Raw genomic sequence first — 22,907 nt, forward strand, 5'->3', positions numbered from 1 at the left:
AATTCAAGGGGAGAAAAGTTTTAAGCCGCACCTCCAAATCGAAACAAAGTTGGTCCATTGAAATATGAGACAATTTAGGTCGAATGAATGACGATACAGCTATAGCTGTTAAGCTTTACCAGGTAGCCATTGCTTTGCGTCAGGTGCTCCGTCCGTATTTATACGGGTACCGTTCCTTTTTCACGTGCTTCATCTGGTTTGAATTGATTGCTTATTTTTCTTTGATCTGATAGAAATGGAAATGTCGTGTGGCTAGGGCCTCCCGTCGGGTAGACTGTTCGCCTTGTGCAGGTCTTTCGATTTGACGCCACTTCGGCGACCTACGTGTCGATGGGGATGAAATAATGATGATGATGATGATGATGATGATGATTAGGACAACACAACACCCAGTCCCTGAGCGGAGAAAATCTCCGACCCAGCTGGGAATCGAACCCGGGCCCTTAGGATTAACAGTCTGTCACGCTGACCACTCAGCTACCGGGGGCGGACTTTGATCTGATAAGTGCCGTTCTCTTTGTTATAGGTGTTTACTTCACTTTAAGCTGAAAATGCATTACTGTACTGTGTCATGCATTGTTTGTCACTTCTGATAAGAGCATTTACCGCCTGTCGCCGCTTGCGGCATGGCTTGCTATTGCGAACGCTACAGCCGCTTACAATAAAAACAAGAAAGAGAGAGAGAGAGAGAGAGAGAGAGAGAGAGAGAGAGAGAGTCATCTCATTAGCGAAACAATGGCAAGAGACTGCTATTTGTTGCTACTTAACACTGCTGCCTTCTTTGATAATGATCAACAAGAACCAAATAATAGACTGCGTATGATAGAAGATGTTCTGAACGAGAGTTTAGCTAAAATTTTTCGCCATTTCAAAATCTTTGCAGATGCCTCTTTAGTACATTAAATTCTGCACAGAAATTAGAGGCATCTTAAATTTAAAATCTAGTCAATTGCCGTGCTTCATTTCTTACTGTATCACTATTAGGCATAAGAATAATACGAGTTTCATGACATGATATGTATATTCTTTCGCGTTTGCTGTTGTCTCACCCTAGTTTCGTAGTTTATTAGACAGACAGGATTTAAATGAGATAGCAGCAAACACGAAAGAATACGTGGCAAAATGTTTATATTCGTATTATTCTTATGGTGAAGAGAATACTGCATGTGATTCACAATTCACGGAAGTTCCTATTAGCAACCATCTCTTCTCACAGGTAGGAAAAAATTCAGAACTTAAGAGTTAGCCATATTGACAAACATCCCAAACAGTCTTGCCAGTCGGATTTTCGTAGTACATTGAAATGCTGCTACATTCGAAGATGAACAATACAGAATTTGTATCTATTTCGTTGGATAATGTATGAAAATGCAGTGGTCGAAACTCGGGGCGGAGAAAAAAAGCTCGTCTTCCACCGTTTTTTTATTTTTTAAATTTTTTTTTTAAAATTTATTTACTGATGCAGAGATTTGTGCCTGCAAAGCGTGCCTGTGTAGCGCTACATATATTCGACGCAGAAGTTAGTTGTAGTGGCACCTACCAATATTTTTCAGAATTTCCGCTTACTTTGCACTCGATTCTAAGCCGCAGCCAGTTTTTTGGATTACAAAAACCGGAAAAAAGGTGCGGCTTAGATTCGAGTAAATACGGTAGTCAGTTCAAGGTTTAACCCCTTTTGTATAACTCCCACCACAGCTAACAAAATCACCACTTCTGACAGCCAAACCAATTATGCTATCTCCTTATGCACTTCATTTCTCTAACTAACGTCTATTGGTGGCATGCAAAGAATTTTTTGTTGTTATTTGTGAACTCATTTTCATTCTCCTCGATGTTTTTAGTTGTTTCTTGCCCATCTCTTTTGTTATTTTAAATTTATTCTTGAAGTGTCTTTTGTGTGTAATACATGTGTCAGTAATGGTCAGGGTAATCTTTTAGTGCTTTTGGCAGTGCTTTGATTTAACAGGTTAGAATGCTTTATTATCAAGATTAAAATAAGTGAAAAATAATTAAAAACGTGGAAATTTTTTCGATGCATCTTAAAAACTGAGTAAACTACCAGTTTGTGTATCTGTCATGACAGCATATGAAAAACTTCTGAATGCTAACCGACACACAACCTGGGACTTAATACTGATTTTTGTTTACAGTAGCTCCTTTTTTCTGATTGTACAATAGTATAATATCAGCTACTATTTATCTAAATGTATCGGTTTGGTTACAGTGATTTCCTAATAATGTTCTGATAAGCATAACCATCCAGTGATATTCAACTTGTTCATTTTCCTATATTGGTGTTATCCTCCCTATCTACGTGACCACTCATCTTTTGACAAATGAAGGAATGAGTGTCCCTTCAGATCTGGAGACTGGTCCATAGTTTAATGTTTTGCTTTGCTAGTCATCCTTTCAATTGTAAAAATATTTACTCTGCAGCTATATCTACCTGGATAATTTACTCTAAAAATGCTAACAAAGTTTCAGATCCTGTAATCCAACCGGATATATTGATGGACCAATCAATATAATTACACAAACGTCTGGCTATGGTGGCAGACGTGGCAAGGTGTGACATCTACTGGCACCAGGTCACATGGATAAACGACGACAGATTCAGGGACTTCTGCAGACTGGCGTGGTCTCACATGTCACAGCTCCAGATGTGTACTAAAAGCTCTCCGGTGGACTTATTTATGAAAACCTTGTGATATTTGTCTATTTTCTCAACACTGATTTGGACTCTTATTTCCGTCCATCGACATTTGGCTGAAAACGGACATGTTTATTTTCCTCAACTGCATGTTGTACCTACCATAAGTGCACCGACTGTGTGTGCATGCACTCAAAGAGTGGTCCATATTAGAGTGTTAGCCAATCTGAGAAAGTCCCCTAACACTAATGTTTTGAGTTATTCACTAAATTTCTAGAGTATTTTAACAGTCAAGAGGTATCCATTTCTAGAAGTCTATGTTTCTGTTTGGTTCAAGAAGAGTCAGGACCTACTATTTTCTGTGATTTGATTTGTACTTAATTGCTGTTCAATAAACCCTATGTTGTTGAATAAGACATACAAATCTGGAAGCCAGCAGAACAGTTTGGCCAGACTGGATCCTGGTGGCCATTAGCTATACATTACACCTTGAACATTCAGATACAGACTGTCTTTTGTAACACACAATCAAATGAGGGACAATGCTGCATGGCACACTTTGAATGTCCCTTTCCCCTTGGTGATTCTCTCACTAATAAGTTCCATGGTGCGCTTCCTCAGAGATTTTACATAATGCTTGAAGAATAGTTCATCACTTGTTTCAACTGTTACATACTCCATGTTTGGGTGCTGTTACTCTCCAAGTCCATGTTACCCCCCCAGGTACTTGTCTGACAGGTAGAGGTGTTTGAGATTAACATTATCAGACTGCTCCCAACAATCATCTCCCAAGTACAGGATTGTCATGAACCCCTTTAAGATACCACTCCTTTCTTTCCTTTTGTAGATTCTAGTCTTTCAGAGGGAACATGTAAATAATTTGAAACACAGACACATTACACAATTAAATGCCCAAAAGAAACAAAAAAGTTAATAGCAGCATAAATAAAAACATAAAAAAACACATACACAAAACATGAAAAACAGATCAACTTTCAACAGATAACATTAACAAAAACTGACCTTGGTGTAATACACAAACAGCAAAGTGAATCCAGTAATAGCCAGGGCATAGTTTAGAAAGGTTACCGTAAGTAAGGCACAATACCTGCAACACGTAGAAAATTATCTTAAAGACCGCTATTACAAACAGTAGTAATTAACTCTGGAATATTCTATCTAATTGCACAATCTAAGTAGGAAGTGCAAAACAATCTTCATTTTGATAAACATAAAGCATCAGTTATCAAAACTTCAACAACTGAAATTAATTCATAGCAACAATTGACGGAATCCGTCAATAGCAATGGAAATTTAGAACTTAAATACTGAAATAAAAATCAATGAGGTTTCCAGAAATTCTTATTCTACTTCACTAAACTATGATTCCCACAGGCATTTATGCAACTGCAACATTCATCATACAAGATTCCAAACTGAACTAAGTAGTATGGTAACAACTTCTTGTCAGTGTTCATGAAATTAATCATAGGACTTGTCAAAATAAACACTGAATGCCATGTTAGTCATAAATATACAGTTATGGGAAGATATATTAGTAAGAAGACAGAAAAGGCCATGTCCATCTATGGACATATGTTAGAATGTACCTTAAATAGCTGATGGGAGATACTTGTGAGCGAAACACCTATCATCTTATGAATATGGGATTCAGAACAGAAATCTTGTGTGTTGCCTACTTTCCATGTAGACTTACTTAATGAAAACAAAGCCAATCTGTTTTTAGTAGAACACATAGTTAGTACAGTGTGTGAAGGATAAAGGGATGAATTCTTTCAAAATAGGAATGGTTTTAACGTATTTTAACTGTAGAATGAAGATGAACTGTAGAATGAATACAGAGAGAATAGAGGTGTTATGACACCTGGATGAGCACAACATTACAATTAAATTAGGAAAGTTGTAATTACTAAATTCCTGGACCATATTAATTACTGTGCAAGTATCAGGCAAAATCCCGCTAAAAATGGAAACAATAATGAAACGCACTGAAATAAAGAATTAGAAACAATTGTCCTTCTTAGGGTCTGCCAAATTCTATCAATGTTTTATCCCCAAAATGACTTGGAGAATGTTGACATTACATTATTGAAAAAGCTGTGAAGTGTTTTTGATAAGATGAATGAAGGATGGAATTCATTTGTGGAAAGAATATTTTAAATGCTGGTTTTAAGTAATAATTTGTGCAGAATCCCCTAAAATAGCATGATTTAGATATTTTTAAATCAGGCATTATCTGATTTGCTGTCTCCACTTAAAGTGATGGGAAACCTACAGAGTACAGCAGACTATAACCTTAAAACAAACTGTTACTGCAAATTCTTTTACTCTCACACTACATAAAATTAATGTTTTATATCAGTTTTATCAAAACTGAGTACAGCACTGTGGGAGTGACTTATGATTAGCAGTCAGTAATAAACACTACTAACCCATTAGTTGTGACACGCTGATAAAATAAAGATGAGACTCCTTAATAAAGAACTTTATGCAGGAAATGAGTTGGGATGACAAATGTAAATGTTTTTTAATCTGTCTAGTTGATGGAAATATCAGTGAAACAGCATATTTTGTTTCATATACAAAAGATTGACAGAAAGCTGAAATTGCAGTAGATGTTAGAAATGGACAAGTTATGGTGAATGGAAAGGGTAGTTCTATAGGAATACTATCAATAAACTAAGGGGAGAGGGAGGGGATGGAGCAGCAGAAAGCTTTTAAAATTCCACACAATGGCTGAAGCCCACAGAAAGCACCAAGACTGCCTAAGGCAGAGTAGCATGGAAGGGACCAGTCTTGTGATCAATGGAACACCAAAAAAATGGAATGTACAGGATGGATAAAAAGTAAACAACGAGGGAGAGATGAGAGGATCACTGGAAGAGCACCAAATCTCGGTGGTGTATTAAGCCCATGTCAAACACTGACATTTCACAAATAAGAGTTCCAACAGGTAGCTGAGCAAAAATGGAATAAGGAAAGACAGCTATATTGAACAAGATGTGAAATCCAATATCAGCTGATGATATTCTCAGGTGAAAGCAACAAAATGGCAAGAGGCAGATATGCTGACAGGACAAAACAATAAAAAAGGTGTATTTCACAGCAAACTGTGAATAAAAGTAACACCATATGTGGTATGAAAGACAAATGAACCATAACATTCAAGTATTATTCTGGAACGCAGACTTTGCATTTTGGTGATATCTAAAGTTATAATACAGGAAAACTTTGTGCTTTGCTTTATTGTGGGCCTTGGGTTAACTAGAGAGAGTCCAATACATTATAAATTAATTTTCCCCCTCATCAAATACTGCCAAAACTAATGTGCATGACAAGTGTACTCTGAAAAAAGGTAACCAGCAAACTTTTGACAACTGAATCATTTCTAATGCTGAAACACAAAGTGATTTTTACAATGCTGTTGCACACTCAAATTCAATCAGCTATTCCAAATACGGATCTTCAGAATTATATTGCTTATACTGTGGTCTTGGTTGGAAGACTGGTTTGATACACTTTTTCTACATTAGTCTTTCCTGTGCAAGACTCTTCATCTCCGTTTAACAATTGTAATCAATAGCCACTTTAACCTGCTTACTGTAGTTAAACCACTGTCTTCCTCTACAATCCACCCCCCCCCCCAACACACACACACACACACACACACACACACACACACACACACACACACACACACACTTCCTTTTGGTACTAAAATATTCGAAGATGCTACAGAATGTGTCATTTTCACAGATCCTTTCTTTAAATGAAGTTGTCGCAAATTTCTTTTCTCCATGATTCGATTCAGTACTCTTCATTAGTTATTCGTTCTATCCACCTGATTTCAGCATCCTTCTATACTGTGACATTACAAAAACTTTTACTCTTTTTTTTATCTGAACTTTCACTCTTTATCATCCACATCTCATTTCTGTATAATGCTGCACTCCAGACAGACTTCCTCACACAAATTTATATTCGATACTAACATGTTTCTCTTTCTCAGGGAATTGTCTCTATTTTGCCAGCCTACATAATACACCCTATTTATTTCAGGCATTGTTAGTTACTTTGCTGACCAAATAGTAAAACTCGCCTACTACTTTTAGTATCTCTCTTCCTAATTTAATTGATTCAGCACTGCTTAATTTAATTCTACTGCATTCCATTACTCTTGTTTTACTTTTATTGATGTTCATCTTATAACCTCTCTTCAAGACTATTCATTCCATTCAACTGTTCTTTCAAGTCCTTTGCTGTTTCTGACAGAAGACAATATCAGTGGCAAACCTCATTCCAAATTTCCCCTTAGTTGCATTTACTGCTCACTCTATATACAGACTGAATAATATAGAAGATAGGATTGTTATCCATCTTACTCCTTTCTCAGCAACTGCTTCCCTTTAAGTCCTTTGATTCCCATAACTACAGTGTGTTTTCTGTAAAAGCTGTACATTAATTTTCGTTCCCTGTATTTCATTCCAGTGACTTTCACAATTTCAAACAATGTAAGTCAGTGAACAATATTAAAAGACTTCTCTAAATTTCTAAATGATATAAACAAAGTTTCAGCTTCCTTTAACTCCTAAAGTAAGTCATAGAGCGCATATTCCTCATGTGTTCCTACATTTCCCCAGGGCCCAAAATGATCTTCGCTAAGGCTGGCTGCAACCAGTCTTTTCACTGCAACCAGTCTTTTCATTCTTCTGTAAATAATTTCTGTTTGTATTCTGAAACCATAAAACTGATGGTTCAGTAATATTCACACCTGTCAACATCTGCTTTCTTTGGTATTTGGAGTATCACATTCTTTTTGAAATCTGAGGGTATATTTGACTGCCTCATATATGTTGCATACAATGTAGTGTAGTTCTGTTTTGGTCAATCCTCACAAAAATTTTAATTATTCTGAGAGAGTTTTGTTTACTCCAGCTGCCTTGTTTTAATTTAGTTCTCTCAATGCTTTGTCAAATTATTCTCTCAGTATCGCATTCCCCACATCATGTTCATTTACTTTCTCCACCCTTCCCATAACACTGTCTTCATGTTCCTTTTATTTATATAGCACTTCTATAAGTTCCTTTCACATTTCAGCTTTCTCTGCTTTATACTGGCTTGCCATCTAAGGTCTTGATATTTATACAACTGCTTCTCTTTTCTCCCAAGGGCTCTTTAATTTTCCTATAGTCATGATTGCTTTTCCTATAGTCTTGTATACTTCAACAGCTTTGAATTTTTCCTAATAAACATTCCTGCCTTGCTATTAAGTACTTCCCGCCAGTCTCTCACCTTCCTCAGTAGCTGTGTTTTTGTATTTTCCTCCTTTCATCAATTAAATTCAATATCCATTATGTTTAGGATTTCTTTTGCACCTCGTCTTTTTGCCTAATTGTTTCTGTAATACTTCAAAGCTACCCATTTGTCACTGACATCCTGCTGACTGGCCAACTTCCATTGGAGTTTAAAAAGGCAAAGACAATATCTGTTCTGAAACCTGGCAAACCCAGCAACAAGGTAGAAAGCTGTCGCCCCATTGCCCTACTTAGCTGCTGCTACAAGCTTTTTGAAAGGCTAATATATAACAGAATAAGTAGCGCTATCCTAGAGAATGTTCCAGTTGATCAGGCAGGTTTCAGACCAGGGTGTAGCTGCTGTGACCAAGTATTGTCTCTCACATCCTTCATAGAGTCAGGATACCAAATGAAGGAGGAAACATCTGTGGCATTTGTTGATCTAACTGCCGCCTTCAACACTGTGTGGAGGGAAGGCCTTATCTACGAATTTATCTGCATCATACCCTGCAGAACAATGGCTTGACTGATTGACAGCATGCTAAGTGATCGGCAGTTCCAGGTAATCACTGGAAGCAACATAAGTAAGGAGAGGAAGCTGAACAACGGATTGCCTCAAGGATCAGTTCTCTCACCCTTACTGTTCAACCTGTATCTATCGGATCTACCTGACACTTCGTCCAGAAAATACTGGTATTCCGATGACCTGGCTCTAGCCGTAAAACACCAGGAAATGAAGACAACAGAAGAGATTCTAGCCAATGACCTGTCTGCATTAGATAATTACTTCAAAATCTGGAGACTCGAACCCAGTGTGAGTAAAACAGAAGTGTGTTGCTTCCATCTAAATAACCAGTTGGCGAACGTAAAACTGGAAGTAAGTTTCAGAGGCAGAATTCTTCGTCATAATTGGAATCCAAAATATCTTGGTGTCATCCTGGATCGTACACTATGCTTCAAACAACACCTTCTTAACTTAGCTCAAAAGTTGAGGACTCAAAACAACATCCTCCATAAGCTATGCGGAACTACCTGGGGATCTTTAGCAACCACCCTGTGTTCTTCAGCTTTGGGCTTGGTGTACTCAAGTGCTGAGTATTGTGCATCTGTTTGGACGAACAGTCATCATACAAGGCTTGTTGATACCCAGCTGAATACGACAATGCGCATAATATCAGGCACAATCAGATCTACTCCAGCTTATTGGCTTCCACTGTTAACCGGTATAATGACTCCTGATCGACGCAGATGTACTGCCCTTCCACAAGATCTCCAGGAATTCTAACCTACCCGTGCATAGCGACATGCCACTTTTAAATCTTAAGAGACTGGAATCACGCCATCCACCTCTATGCGATGCTGCTGACATGGTTGCTAAGGATTTCAAACCTCTTTAAGAATGGAAAGGTCGGTGGGAAACAGTGACAGATGTACACCTGCATAACATCATCTCAGGTGCTAGACTTCCAAGTGGATTCGACATACCACGCAACACCTGGACTACTCTCAACAGAATCCGTACCGGACATGGCCGATGCAGGGATGCTCTCTTTAAGTGGAAGATTATTCCTGATCCAGCCTGAGACTGCGGGGCTCCATACCAGACTGTTCACCACATTGTCAGTGAATGCAGGATTCAAGCCTATCATGCCGCCAAAGAGGACTTCCTGCTAGCAACTCCAGATGCAGTGCGCTGGATTGAAGGACTGGATATTCAGTTGTAAAGACAAACTTAAGTTTCTTGTGTGTCAATATGTACATATGTATATGTAATTTAATTTCATGATATGTCTGTATTAGCCATATGCTAAATAAAATGTCTTCTATTTTATTCTTTTCCCAGCCTTCAGTCAATAGTTACCTGATGTTGCCTTTGAAACTCACAATAACTTTTCGTTCTGTATCTTATCCAGGACCCATACCTTGATTTTCCATTTTTCTAAAATTTCTTTAGTTTTACTCTGCTGTTTATGGAGACCTGGGCAATGATAAGAAGAGAGGAGACTAGAATCCAAGTCAGATCAATGAAATTCCCAAGAACTATGCGAAGGGAAACGAGGAGAGACTAAGTCAGAAATGAACATGCTATGAACGAAATTGGAGTAGAAAACCTGAATGAGAGACTTGAGAAGATCAGGTTAACTGGTTCAGACATGTGCAGAGTGTGGAAGAATATCAAAATGAATGATGGAGGCCCAGTCTGGGAGCAAGTGGGCCACCTACAGCAAGGTGAACTAATCAGTCAATTTAAGAAGAAGAAATCTGGACTGCAACAAAACAATTCAAGAAGAAGAATAGTGGAATAAACATCAGAACCTGGTCTTGTTGTTGTTGTTGTTCCCTCCACGCTGCCCTCCAATACTAAATTGGTGATCCCTTGATGCCTCGAACATGTCCTACCAACCGATCCCTTCTTCTAGTCAAGTTGTGCCACAAACACCTCTTCTCCCCAATCCTATTCAATACCTCCTCATTAGTTATGTGATCTACCCATCTAATCTTCAGCATTCTTCTGTAGTACCACATTTTGAAAGCTTCTATTCTCTTCTTGTCCAAACTATTTATCCATGTTTCACTTCCATACATGGCTACACTCCATACAAATACTTTCAGAGACGACATCCTGACGCTTAAATCTATACTTGATGTTAACAAATTTCTCTTCTTCAGAAATGCTTTCCTTACCATTGCCAGTCTACGTTTCATATCCTCACTACTACAACCATCATCAGTTATTTTGCTCCCCACATAGCAAAACTCATCTACTACTTTAAGTGTCATTTCCTAATCTAGTTCCCTCTTCATCACCTGATTTAATTCACCTACATTCCATTATCCTCATTTTGCTTTTGTTGAAGTTCATATTATATCTTCCTTTCAAGACACTGTCCATTCTGTTCAACTGCTTTTCCAAGTCCTTTGCTGTGTCTGACAGAATTACAATGTCATCGGCGAACCTCAACGTTTTTGTTTCTTCTCCATGGATTTCAATACCTACTCCGAATTTTTCTTTTGTTTCCTTTACTGCTTGCTCAATATACAGATTGAATAGCATCGGGGAGAGGCTACAACCCTGTCTCACTCCCTTCTCAACCAGTGCTCCCCTTTCATGCCCCTCCACCATAATAACTGCCATCTGGTTTCTGTACAAACTGTAAATAGCCTTTCTCTTCCTGTATTTTACCCCTGTCACCTTCAGAATTTGAAAGAGAGTATTCCAGTCAACATTGTCAAAAGCTTCCTCTAAGTCTACAAATGCTAGAAACGTAGGTTTGCCTTTCCTTAATCTATTTTCTTAAGATAAGTCGTAGGGTCAGTATTGCCTCACGTGTTCCAATATTTCTATGGAATCCAAACTGATCTTCTCCGAGGTCAGCTTCTACCAGTTTTTCCATTTGTCTGTAAAGAATTCATGTTAGTATTTTGCAGCCGTGGCTTATTAAATTGATAGTTCAGTAATTTTCACATCTGTCAACACCTGTTTTCTTTGGGATTTGAATTATTATATTCTTCTTGAAGTCTGATGGTATTTCCCCTCTCTCATACATCTTGCTCACCAGATGGTAGAGTTTTCTTAGGGCTGGCTCTCCCAAGGCTGTCAATAGTTCTAATGGAATGTTGTGCACTCCCGTGGCCTTGTTTCGACTTAGGTTTTCAATGCACTGTCAAACTCTTCACGCAGTGTCATATCTCCTATTTTATCTTCATCTACAATCTCTTCCATTTCCATAATATTGTCCTCAAGTGCATCACCCTTGTATAAACCCTCTACATACTAGTTCCACCTTTCTTCTTTCCCATCTTTGTTTAGAACTGGGTTTCTATCTGAGCTCTTGATATTCATACAAGTGGTTCTCTTTTCTCCAAAGGTCTATTTAATTTCCCAGTAGGCAGTATCTATCTTACCCCTAGTGAGATAAGCCTCTACATCCTTACATTTGTCCTCTAGCCATCCCTGCTTAGCCATTTTGCACTTCCTGTCGATCTCATTTTTGAGACGTTTGTATTCCTTTTTGCCTGCTTCATTTACTGCATTTTTATATTTTCTCCTTTCATCAATTAAATTCAATATCTCTTCTGTTACCCAAGGATTTCTACTAGCCCTCATCTTTTCACCTACTTGATCTTCTGCTGCCTTCACTTTATTCCTCAAGGCTACCCATTCTTCTTCTGTATTTCTTTCCCCCATTCCTGTCAATTGTTCCCTTACGCTCTCCCTGAAACACTGTACAACCTCTGGTTTAGCCAATTTATCCAGGTCCCATCTCCTTAAATTCCCACCAGTTTCTTCACTTTTAATCTACAGCTCATAACCAATAGATTGTGGGCAGAGTCCACATCTGCACCTGGAAATGTCTTACAATTTAAAACCTGGTTCCTAAATCTCTGTCTTACCATTATATAATCTGTCTGATACCTTCTAGTATCTCCAGGCTTCTTCCATGTATACAACCTTCTTTCATGATTCTTGAGCCAAGTGTTAGCTATGATTAAGTTATGCTCTGTGCAAAATTCTACCAAGCGGCGTCCTCTTTCATTTCTTACCCCCAATCCATATTCACCTGCTACATTTCCTTGTCTCCCTTTTCTTACTATCGAATTCCAGTCACCCATTACTATTAAATTTTCGTCTCCCTTCACTACCTGAATAATTTCTTTTATCTCATCACACATTTCTTCAATTTCTTCATCTGCAGAGCTAGTTGGCATATAAACTTGTACTACTGTAGTAGGTGTGGGCTTCGTGTCTATCTTGGCCACAATAATGCGTTCACTATGCTGTTTGTAGTAGCTTACCCGCACTCCTATTTTTTTATTCATTATTAAACCTACTCCTGCATTACCACTATTTGATATTGTATTTATAACCCTGTATTCACCTGACAAAAAGTCTTGTTCCTCCTGCCACCAAACTTCACTAATTCACACTGTGCCTAACTTTAACCTATCCATTTCACTTTTTAAATTTTCTAACCCAGCTGCCCGATTAAGGGATCCGACATTCCATGCTCCGATCCATAGAACTTTCTCCTGGTAACGACGTCCTCTTAAGTAGTCCCTGCCCAGAGATCCGAATGGGGGACTATTTTACCTCCAGAATATTTTCGCCATTTAACCATACTGTAAAGCTGGATGCCCTTGGGAAAAATTACAGCTGTAGTTTCCCCTTGCTTTCAGCCATTCGCAGTACCAGCACAGCAAGGCCGTTTTGGTTAGTGTAACAAGGCCAGATCAGTCAATCATCCAGACTGTTGCCCCTGTAACTACTGAAAAGGATGCTGCCCCTCTTCAGGAACCACATGTTTGTCTGGCCTCTCAACAGATTGCACCTACAGTATGGCTATCTGTATCGCTGAGGCACACAAGCTCCCCCACCAACGGCAAGGTCCATGGTTCATGGTGGGAAACCTGGCATTATATCACATAAAGAAAAAAAGTAAGACAACAATTATTTCAGTGAATGTTCTATTTTTCTTCTCTTTCTTTTCCTTATATTAACTTCTAATCAGTCAATTACATTATTTTCCTTAACAACTGAGCATATTTTATGTTGGCAAACTATATATTTCTCTCAACCCTTTAAATATCTGTGGGGCTAACTGACATACATACTTTTACAACTGTGGTGGGTCTTGGATTTGTGTCTACCTTTGCTATAACAATGTTTTCACTATGCTACTCATACAGTCACACACATTCTGTTTTCTTACTTATTATTAGACCTACTTCTTCACTGCCCCTATTTGATTTTTTTTGTTGATAAATCTGTACTCACCTGACCAAAAAGCCGTTCTTACTGCCCCTCAATTCACTAATTCCCACTGCAACTTCAGACTTCCCATTTTTCTTTTCAAGTTCTTTCACCAACAACCCAATTAAGGGATGTAAGATTTCATGCTCTAACTTTTACAGCAACCCAAGTGGTCCCTGTGCAGGAGTCCAGATGGAGGAGGATGTTATCATTAAGCCACACACAATGTCCTCGGAAAAAATAATGGCTGCAGATTTTCCTTGCTTTCAAGCTGTGATTTAGCACCAAGATAGCAAGGTCATGTTGGCAAATGTTACATGGCTAGATCTATGTCTAACATCTACATCTGCCATCCACAAGTCACCACACTATGCATGGTGGAGAGTACTTTGTATACCACTGCCACTTCCTCACTTTCCTGTTCCAGGTACAAATAGTTATAGGAAGAATTGCCGGTAAGTCTCCGAGTCGACTCCTCAGATCTTTCCAATTTTATCTTCATGGTCTTCTCTTGATATATACAAAGGAGGAACCCATATATTTGTTGGCTGGGCTGTTCTAGAAACACACACTCTTGGAACTTTAACAATAAACATTGTGATGCAGAACACCTCTCTTCTGCATCTGCTGCTGGAGTTTGTTGGTCATCTCTGTGATGCTTTCATGCTTACTAAATGAACCTGAAACAAAATGTGTTGGTCTTCTTTGGATCTTCCCTATTTCCTTTATCAGCCCTAACTGGTATGGATCCTAACTGATCAGCAATATTCAAGCACTGGTTCAACGAGTGTTTTGTAAGCTATTTCGTTTTGTTGGACTATGAAGGGGTAAAAAAATTTTAAAAATGAAACTATTTTTTAAAATCTATATAATTTCAAATTGTTTACAGAACAACCTTATCCCATTCAAAATACTCTCCATTATAACCAATATATTTGTCCCAACAGTGCTTCCACTGTTCAAAGCATTTTTTGTAGTTATCTTTATAAATGGCTGACAGAAATTGTTTACAGAACAACCTTATCCCATTCAAAATACTCTCCATTATAACCAATATATTTGTCCCAACAGTGCTTCCACTGTTCAAAGCATTTTTTGTAGTTATCTTTATAAATGGCTGACAGCTCATCGCTCATTTTTTCCTTTTCTTCAATATTGTCAAATCAATGTCCTTTCATGCCCCTTTTCATGTGTGGAAATAAGAGAAATTCACATGGAGCCAGGTCCGATGAGTAAGGTGCATGGAGCACAGGAACCATTCCACTTTCAGCCAAAAACTGTCTAACAGAGATGGCTGTGCGTGCAGGTGTGGTGTTTGTGGTGGAAGAACAAGTCTCCTGCCTGCCACAAATTGGGTCTTTTATGATGAACACTGTTGCGCAATTGTCTTAAAACTTATAAATAAAAAATTTGATTGACAGTCTATGCTCTTGGCATCTAAAATGTAAATCAGTATTGTTTTGAATGAGGTGACTGATGTCTTCCATTGGCTTGACTGCTCCTTTGTTTCTGGGTCACAGCCACAGCAACATGACTCATCACCAGTAATGATCTTTGACAGAAAATCTGGATCAGTTTCAAGCTGTTGTTTCAAAGCATGACATTTTTCAACTCGACGTTCATTTTAATTGTGAGTCAGAATGCAAGGAACAAACATGGCAGCAATCCGTTTGATTTCCAAATCTTCCGTTACAATTTGCTGAACCAAGCTCCAAGATAACCCACTAATCTCTGAAGGTTGATCAATTGTCTGCGATGATTTTTTGAGCATAGACTCATGAATTTTTCAAAATTTATGTATATTCGGTCAATTGATGGACAGCTAGAACGAGGTTGTCATCAATCGACATGTCGCCATTTTTAAGTTGAGCAAGAAACTCATACACTTGAGTTTTTCCCATATCATCATCTTGGTAAGCCATTTTCAACATTAAAACAGTTTCAGTAGCATTTTTACGAAGTAGAAAACAAAATTTCACAGCCCTATGTTGTTCACTTACACTTATAATAAAAAAAAACAACCGTGCCAGCAAAAAAAAAATCACTGTAGATAAACAGAACAAGCCAGGTTGACAAAGGCAGCATTGAACTGGAAATAAGTTGCGCTATACTTGCCTAATGGCAGAAATGCATACGAGGTGCATTCAAGTTCTAAGGCCTCCGATTTTTTTTTTCCGGACTGTAAAGAGATAGAAACATGCGAATTGTTTTAAAATGAGGCCGCGTTCATTGTCAATATGTCCCAGAGATGGCAGCACCGTACTGCAGATGGAATTTTACCACCAGCGGTGAGAATGAGAACTGTTTTAAATACTTAAAATGGCGACATTTCCCTTACTTGAACAGCGTGCAATCATTCGTTTTCTGAATATGCGTGGTGTGAAACCAATTGAAATTCATCGACAGTTGAAGGAGACATATGGTGATGGAGTTATGGATGTGTTGAAAGTGCGTTCGTGGGTGCGACAGTTTAATGAAGGCAGAACATCGTGTGACAACAAACCGAAGCAACCTCGGGCTCGCACAAGCCGGTCTGACGACATGATCGAGAAAGTGGAGAGAATTGTTTTGGGGGATCGCCGAATGACTGTTTAACAGATCGCCTCCAGAGTTGGCATTTCTGTGGGTTCTGTTCACACAATCCTGCATGACGACCTGAAAATGCGAAAAGTGTCATCCAGGTGGGTGCTACGAATGCTGACGGACGACCACATGGCTGCCCGTGTGGCATGTTGCCAAGCAATGTTGACGCGCAACGACAGCATGAATGGGACTTTCTTTTCGTCGGTTGTGACAATGGATGAGACGTGGATGCCATTTTTCAATCCAGAAACAAAGCGCCAGTCAGCTCAATGGAAGCACACAGATTCACCGCCACCAAAAAAATTTCGGGTAACTGCCAGTGCTGAAAAAATGATGGTGTCCATGTTCTGGGACAGCGAGGGCGTAATCTTACCCATTGCATTCCAAAGGGCACTACTGTAACAGGTGCATCCTACAAAAATGTTTTGAAGAACAAATTCCTTCCTGCACTGCAACAAAAACGTCCGGGAAGGGCTGCGCGTGTGCTGTTTCACCAAGACAACGCACCCGCACATCGAGCTAACGTTACGCAACAGTTTCTTTGTGATAACAACTTTGAAGTGATTCCTCATGCTCCCTACTCACCTGACCTGGCTCCTAGTGACTTTTGGCTTTTTCCAACAATGAAAGACACTCTCCGTGGCCGCACATTCACCAGCCGTGCTGCTATTGCCTCAGCGATTTTCCAGTGGTCAAAACAGACTCCTAAAGAAGCCTTCGCCGCTGCCATGGAATCATGGCGTCAGCGTTGTGAAAAATGTGTACGTCTGCAGGGCGATTACGTCGAGAAGTAACACCAGTTTCATTGATTTCGGGTGAGTAGGTAATTAGAAAAAAAAATCGAAGGCCTTAGAACCTGAATGCACCTCGTACTACATAAGTTATGCCCAATGCAATGTTATTCCGTCCCTACTCCCCTCCCCCTATACATTTCCTGAGGATTCTTTCAACGAATCTGTCTGGCACGTGCCTTACCTGCGATTCATTTTGTTATCATTCCACTTAAAATCACTCCACATGCATTCTCCTACATATTTTATGGAAGTAACTGCTTCCAGTGACCATCTTGAGTCAGATAATCATACAATAAAGGGTCTTTCTGTCACTGCAGTATGTTATGTTTATGTTGAGGGTTATTTGGTACCCCTGCACCAATTGTCGATCCTCAGTAGGTCTTCCTGCATTTGGCTACAATTTTATAACACAGCAGCTTCTGAGTACAACAGCATCATCCATGAAAATCCTCATCAAATTTCCGATGTTACCTACCAGGTAATTTCCGGCTTCCACCTGGTGATCTATATCACCTACTTAGATTCTGAGTCTTGTGGATGGACAGAGTGAGCTGGGTTTCACATGATCATTGTTTATGGAACCCATGTAGGTGCCCACAAAGGAGATTTTTGGCCTACAGAAATGCCATAATACATGACCATAAAACATGTTCCAAAATTCTACAACTGACCAATGTTAATAGGCTTATAGTTTTGCATATCCATTCAACAACCCTTCCTGGCAATAGTAATGATCTGCACTTTTTTCCAACTGCTCCTAGGGGGAGGACAAGTCCTTTTGCTTACTGTATGTAGAATCATACTGGTATCTAATCAGGTCCAGTGGCCTTCCAGGGCTCTGTTGAGCAATTTCAGTTTTTCTAACCCATGGTCACTTATTTTGCTATCAGCCATTTTGCAGTTCATGCAACAATTTGAAGGAGGCACTCTTCCTCTGCAAAACAGTTTTGGAAAAAGACATTTAGTGTTTTTGTCTTTTCTGTGTCGTCCTCTGTTTCAGTGCCTTTATGATCACAGAGAGTGTGGGCAGGTGGTTTCGACATGTTTACTGATTTACTCCAAGACCAAACCGTTTCAAGATTTTCTGTCAATTTGGTGGATAGAATTTTACTTTTGAATTTGTTGAATGCTTCACACAAGGCTCTCCTCACAATAATTTTGGCTTCGTTTAGTTTTTGTTTGTTTGAGGGGCTTTGGCTATACATACATTTTCATTTTCACATCTCTGAATCATTCAGACTGTTGTCTGTGAAAGACAAAACATCCCTCTCAAAATTCTCCTCCTACTTGACGACGTTCCCAGCCACCCACTTTACATTTGTGATTGAAAACCCGTATTAGGTTGTACATAGAATTAATGAAAATGATTTGAGTGTATTACTGTGTGTTTCAGCATTAAATATTTGTGTGTATTAATTTTGTGTTAAAATGCATTTCAGAAAAAAGATAATGGTTATTTTTGGTGAAAGTACTAAGAGACTTTGCTACCTTAAACTTAATATATAAGTAAATGAGAACCTAACCCCACATTTTACATATAAAATGACTCAATGTATACAAATTTGGCACATGCAGTGATTCTGTGGTCCATAACTATTGTGTATGACGAGATTTACCTGCATACAACTATGTGTAAGCTGTGTCTCGTGAATATAAATTTGTAGAATAAAGAACACTCGTTGGCACATTACCAATGCTGAGTAATTGTTTACGGAGACCAAGAGGTAGGGTCGTCATCCTCCTATTCTCCCCAGGACAGAAGCAGTGTGTGTATAGATTAAATGCTGTCTGCAAGTGAGAGAAAGCATTCTATGTTCATATAGCCTATAACTGTGATGGAACATATGAACACGTCAGTATACACCCAGTGGGATGTGCGGAAGTGCCTAAGAATACACCCAGGTTGGTTAGCACACCGACCCCTCGTTATCAATCTGCTGGGTGCATTCGGTCTGGGACCAGCATACCTCCCTGTACCGAAAGCTGTCACATTAACACACACAACTACTCATGCAAGTGCGGGCATGCTATCCGTTTCTCAACATAGACTCTTCAGTGAGTCTGGTAAAGTAAACACCAAAAAAGAAAAGAAAATCTGCCAATGCTAACCTGTGTACACTACTTTAGAGAAATGCCTGGATTTAGTAATCCTACAGGATCTACAGAGACTGAAAAATAATACATTTGAGGGGAGAAACCATTTGTATATCTACATATTCGCTAATATTTAAACATTTTGACCAAATATTAGATACAAATAGAACTATACAATGCAGTTTGATCTATTTCATGACATAACCCAACCAACAACAACATATGGTGTAGATAGAACTCTGTTGAAAGCAACTAAGGAAGAAGGAAACTAAACTACCAAAACGAGGAATGTACTCTCTGGAGAAGAGAAGTCTCCTCCAACTTACAGTTACTTTAAGAAGATGGGACATAAGAGACTGGACATATAGGGAAATTACATACCTATTAAAGTGTAAATATGAATAGAAATGAATACAATCTTATAAGTATAGTGGTAAAGTTAATGAAAGTGTACTTTAGCACACTCAGTACAAAGCCTATCCTGTATACCAGCCTGTAAAATCTGGACAATTTTAGCAATATCCAAGTAAGTGCTATTGTGTAATTTGATGTAACACAGGATTATTCCCAAGTATCTCCAGAGTTCAGATGATGGCTGCATGAAAACTGCACGAGATACAGAAAATAGACATGTCAATGGATAGAGAGTATCTCCAAGTTTTTAACTCAGATTTTAGATGGAAAATAAGGGCACCTTTTGTGGCATGGTAAATGGCAACACATTTGTGTAATTCATTCAAATTGTACAAATTTTGACTGCTTGGAGCTCCACAACTTGTCAATATTTGTTAAAGGACTTCTATAAAAACCATGAACTGAATTTAAAATATTTAGTAGCTAAACTGCTATTCAGGCGTGGATCCCATTGTCAGGGTCATCTGATACAGAGGACAACAAACAAAAGTATGCATAGCAATATCTACAACATAACAGTTGCATACTGTGGTGGAAAATAACATTCACCCAGAATAACATTTCACTTCTTCCTCACAAGCCAATGAAAGATTTAATGTAAAAATGTTATTTGGGTAGTTAGTATGAGCATCTCCACCTGCTGTGAAGGGATCACTGATGCTTTAGCATCACAGCTTGACAGTGTCTAGGAAATCAAGGAACAAAGGGGCAGGCAATAACATCAATGCCCAATAAACAGTTGAAGAGACTATTCGGAGATGTTCTTATTTATGAATTAATAAGAGATCTGTTCACACAGTATTGTAATTGTTATATACAACGAACAAACTTCAGAAGAGTTATTTAAATAGTGGTTACATCATTTTATAGCTTGTGTAGATCAGAGGTCTCCAAGGGTTCCCTTAGTTACTTGCTAGTGAATGAAAGTATAGCTGTTACTGCACTGCCTTAGCTTATTAGCTTCATAGCACACATCACAGTCTAGCACTGAAAGCTATGCACACCAATGCCCCAACCAGTTCTCTGAATGCATAATGAGCACAAGCTTCTGTGCTCATAGCTGCTGCTTATAACTTGCTACTTGCAGTTGGCAGAGGAGTCCTTACTGGCTTGCAGTCATCCATTCTGAATTGGTGTAGAGTTTCTCTGATGTTATCACTTGACATAATGTAATTTTGTCAAGAGACTGACTTTGATATCCAGATAGTACCTTATGGCACCAAGATCCTTTATATCAAATCTGGCCTATAACTCATCCTCAATTTGTTTTGTCATGTCTGAGTCAGCTGAAATGATGATAATGTCATCACCATAAAAGCATAGGAAGACCTTACTTTCCCTACACTGTCTATGAAAGTGCATGGCTCTCAATTTGTGGGTTGCAATCCAATTGATTTTGAGGTTTCATTCAACTTTGAATACTACTCTCAACCAGCTTCGTGCAGCCTACAAATGGCTTGTTCACATTTCACAAAATTATGAAAATGATTTGCTACTGACAGTAAAGATGACCCATTGCATTGCAAATAGGTGCAACGAAATGCCAAAACCTTACTGTGGAATAGTCTTTTCATTGTGCCTGTCTGCAACTCAAAGGGTCATCTTTACTGTTGCAACTCAACATGTCATCTTTATGGTGAGGAGCAATCTGTCATTTTCCTAGTATTGCTTTATTCTAACTTGGTGTTTCCATTGTTTGATTTCCAAGTTTACAAATTTTATTACTGGATTTCAATGTTTGGAGCCCTGTCCTCATAAAAAAAATTGACTATGGTTATCTTTCTCCAAACTTTCACCTTTCGTAAGAATTTGACAACCGAGTCCAGCTGTTCGATGAATTATTTCTATGCCAATTTCACGACTGAGAAACACATGGAGATATACAACAGCAATACACCCAAGTCAAATTTGACTAACAAAGCCATGGGTAGTTAGAATGATTCAATTCTTGCAACTGGAGAGAATTTTTCCACAAAGTCAACAACAGTCCTTTGGTTGAATCCTCAAACAACTGTTCTTGTTTTTCTCCTCAGCAATGAGGAATCATTTGTGTATTTTTTCCTCAAAGCAATCCTTTAGTCAATACCCTTTCACTTATTAGCTCTCTACAATGTCTTAGGCACTGTTTTTGGCCAATGGCCTGATTTCATCATACATAGCTTCAAACCCCTGAACTGGACCACATAATGCTTCACTGACACTGACCTCTATTACATTTGAAATGAAGTTAGCATTATAAATTGAAACATCTGATGACTCTACATCTGGTGCAGACTATTGAGAAAGTGTGACATTTTAAGAATTATTGTTTTCATCACATAAGTCGTCATACGAATTGAATTCTTGCCCTTTAATGATTGGAAGTCCATCGTCTTCAAAGCTGTAGAATGGTTCATCGTCTGGCAATGGCACTAGTTCCATGTTCCTATCACCACTGAAATCTCCCCTAACAAAATTCCTGTTGATGCCTCCTCTTTGGGGATGATTTGGTTCATCTTCATAGAAGTCCAGATAAGACAGTTTTGGCTCAAAACTGTAATGGTCAACGAACTTCACATCTGTTGGATGTGATTCTTGTGCACTCTTGGTACCCAAACATGGTAGGCTTTCGAACATTCTGAATAGCCTATAGAAATCCCTTCTTTGCCGTTAGGGTCAAAATTTCCTTTGGCGATTCATCCAATATGAGAACTTTTTATCAAATGTGCAAAGGTGAGATAGGTCATGATTTCTTCTGTCACTCCTCATATGGAGTTACATTACACAGGGCATCAGTTAAGCAATAATTTTGGATATAGTTAGCTATGTTGATGGTTTTAACCCAAAACAATGCAGTAGTCCTGATTCTAGCACCATGTAGCAAGCCACTTCAACCAAGAAACAGTTCTTTCGTTTGACATCTCTCCTACGGTATGTATGACTCTGTTAAGACGTCACTGTATTCCTGCCCTTTCGAGGCTGGAGTCCATTCTTCAACTGCAGTACTCCCTAACATTGTCTGAAAAGGATTTAATTTTATGACTAGTCTGATTTTCACTAGGTTTTCAAATTCAATAAATCTGTCAACAATTTCTCCTTTATGTCAATAGTAATAGATTTGGCTCCACCTGCTGTAGTTTTCTACAAAGGTCACAAAACATTTCGCACTACCTTGAGGTGCTTCCCTCATTGACCCACAGAAATCAGAGTGGATTAACTCCAGAAGTTAATGAGTTCCCTTTTTGTTTAGTGAAGGGAGAGGCTGTGATTTTTTTTTCCTTCAAGGCATGTGAGGCATCTGGCCAGATGGACATCACTGAATTTCA

At 38.7% G+C, this 22,907-nt stretch overlaps 1 protein-coding gene across 2 annotated transcripts in view; it reads right to left on the bottom strand.

The window, feature by feature from the left end:
- The window catches only part of LOC126236367 (serine incorporator 1), a 113,056-nt gene that overhangs the window by 60,908 nt on the left and 29,241 nt on the right, over positions 1-22,907 (bottom strand). For both annotated transcript variants that reach the window (XM_049945609.1, XM_049945610.1), the window contains exon 5: positions 3,674-3,758. In XM_049945609.1, coding sequence (XP_049801566.1) covers positions 3,674-3,758 — 85 coding nt within the window. The remainder of the gene's footprint in view (positions 1-3,673; positions 3,759-22,907) is intronic.

Source organism: Schistocerca nitens, chromosome 2, assembly GCF_023898315.1.
Source record: "Schistocerca nitens isolate TAMUIC-IGC-003100 chromosome 2, iqSchNite1.1, whole genome shotgun sequence".
Lineage (NCBI taxonomy): Eukaryota > Metazoa > Arthropoda > Insecta > Orthoptera > Acrididae > Schistocerca > Schistocerca nitens.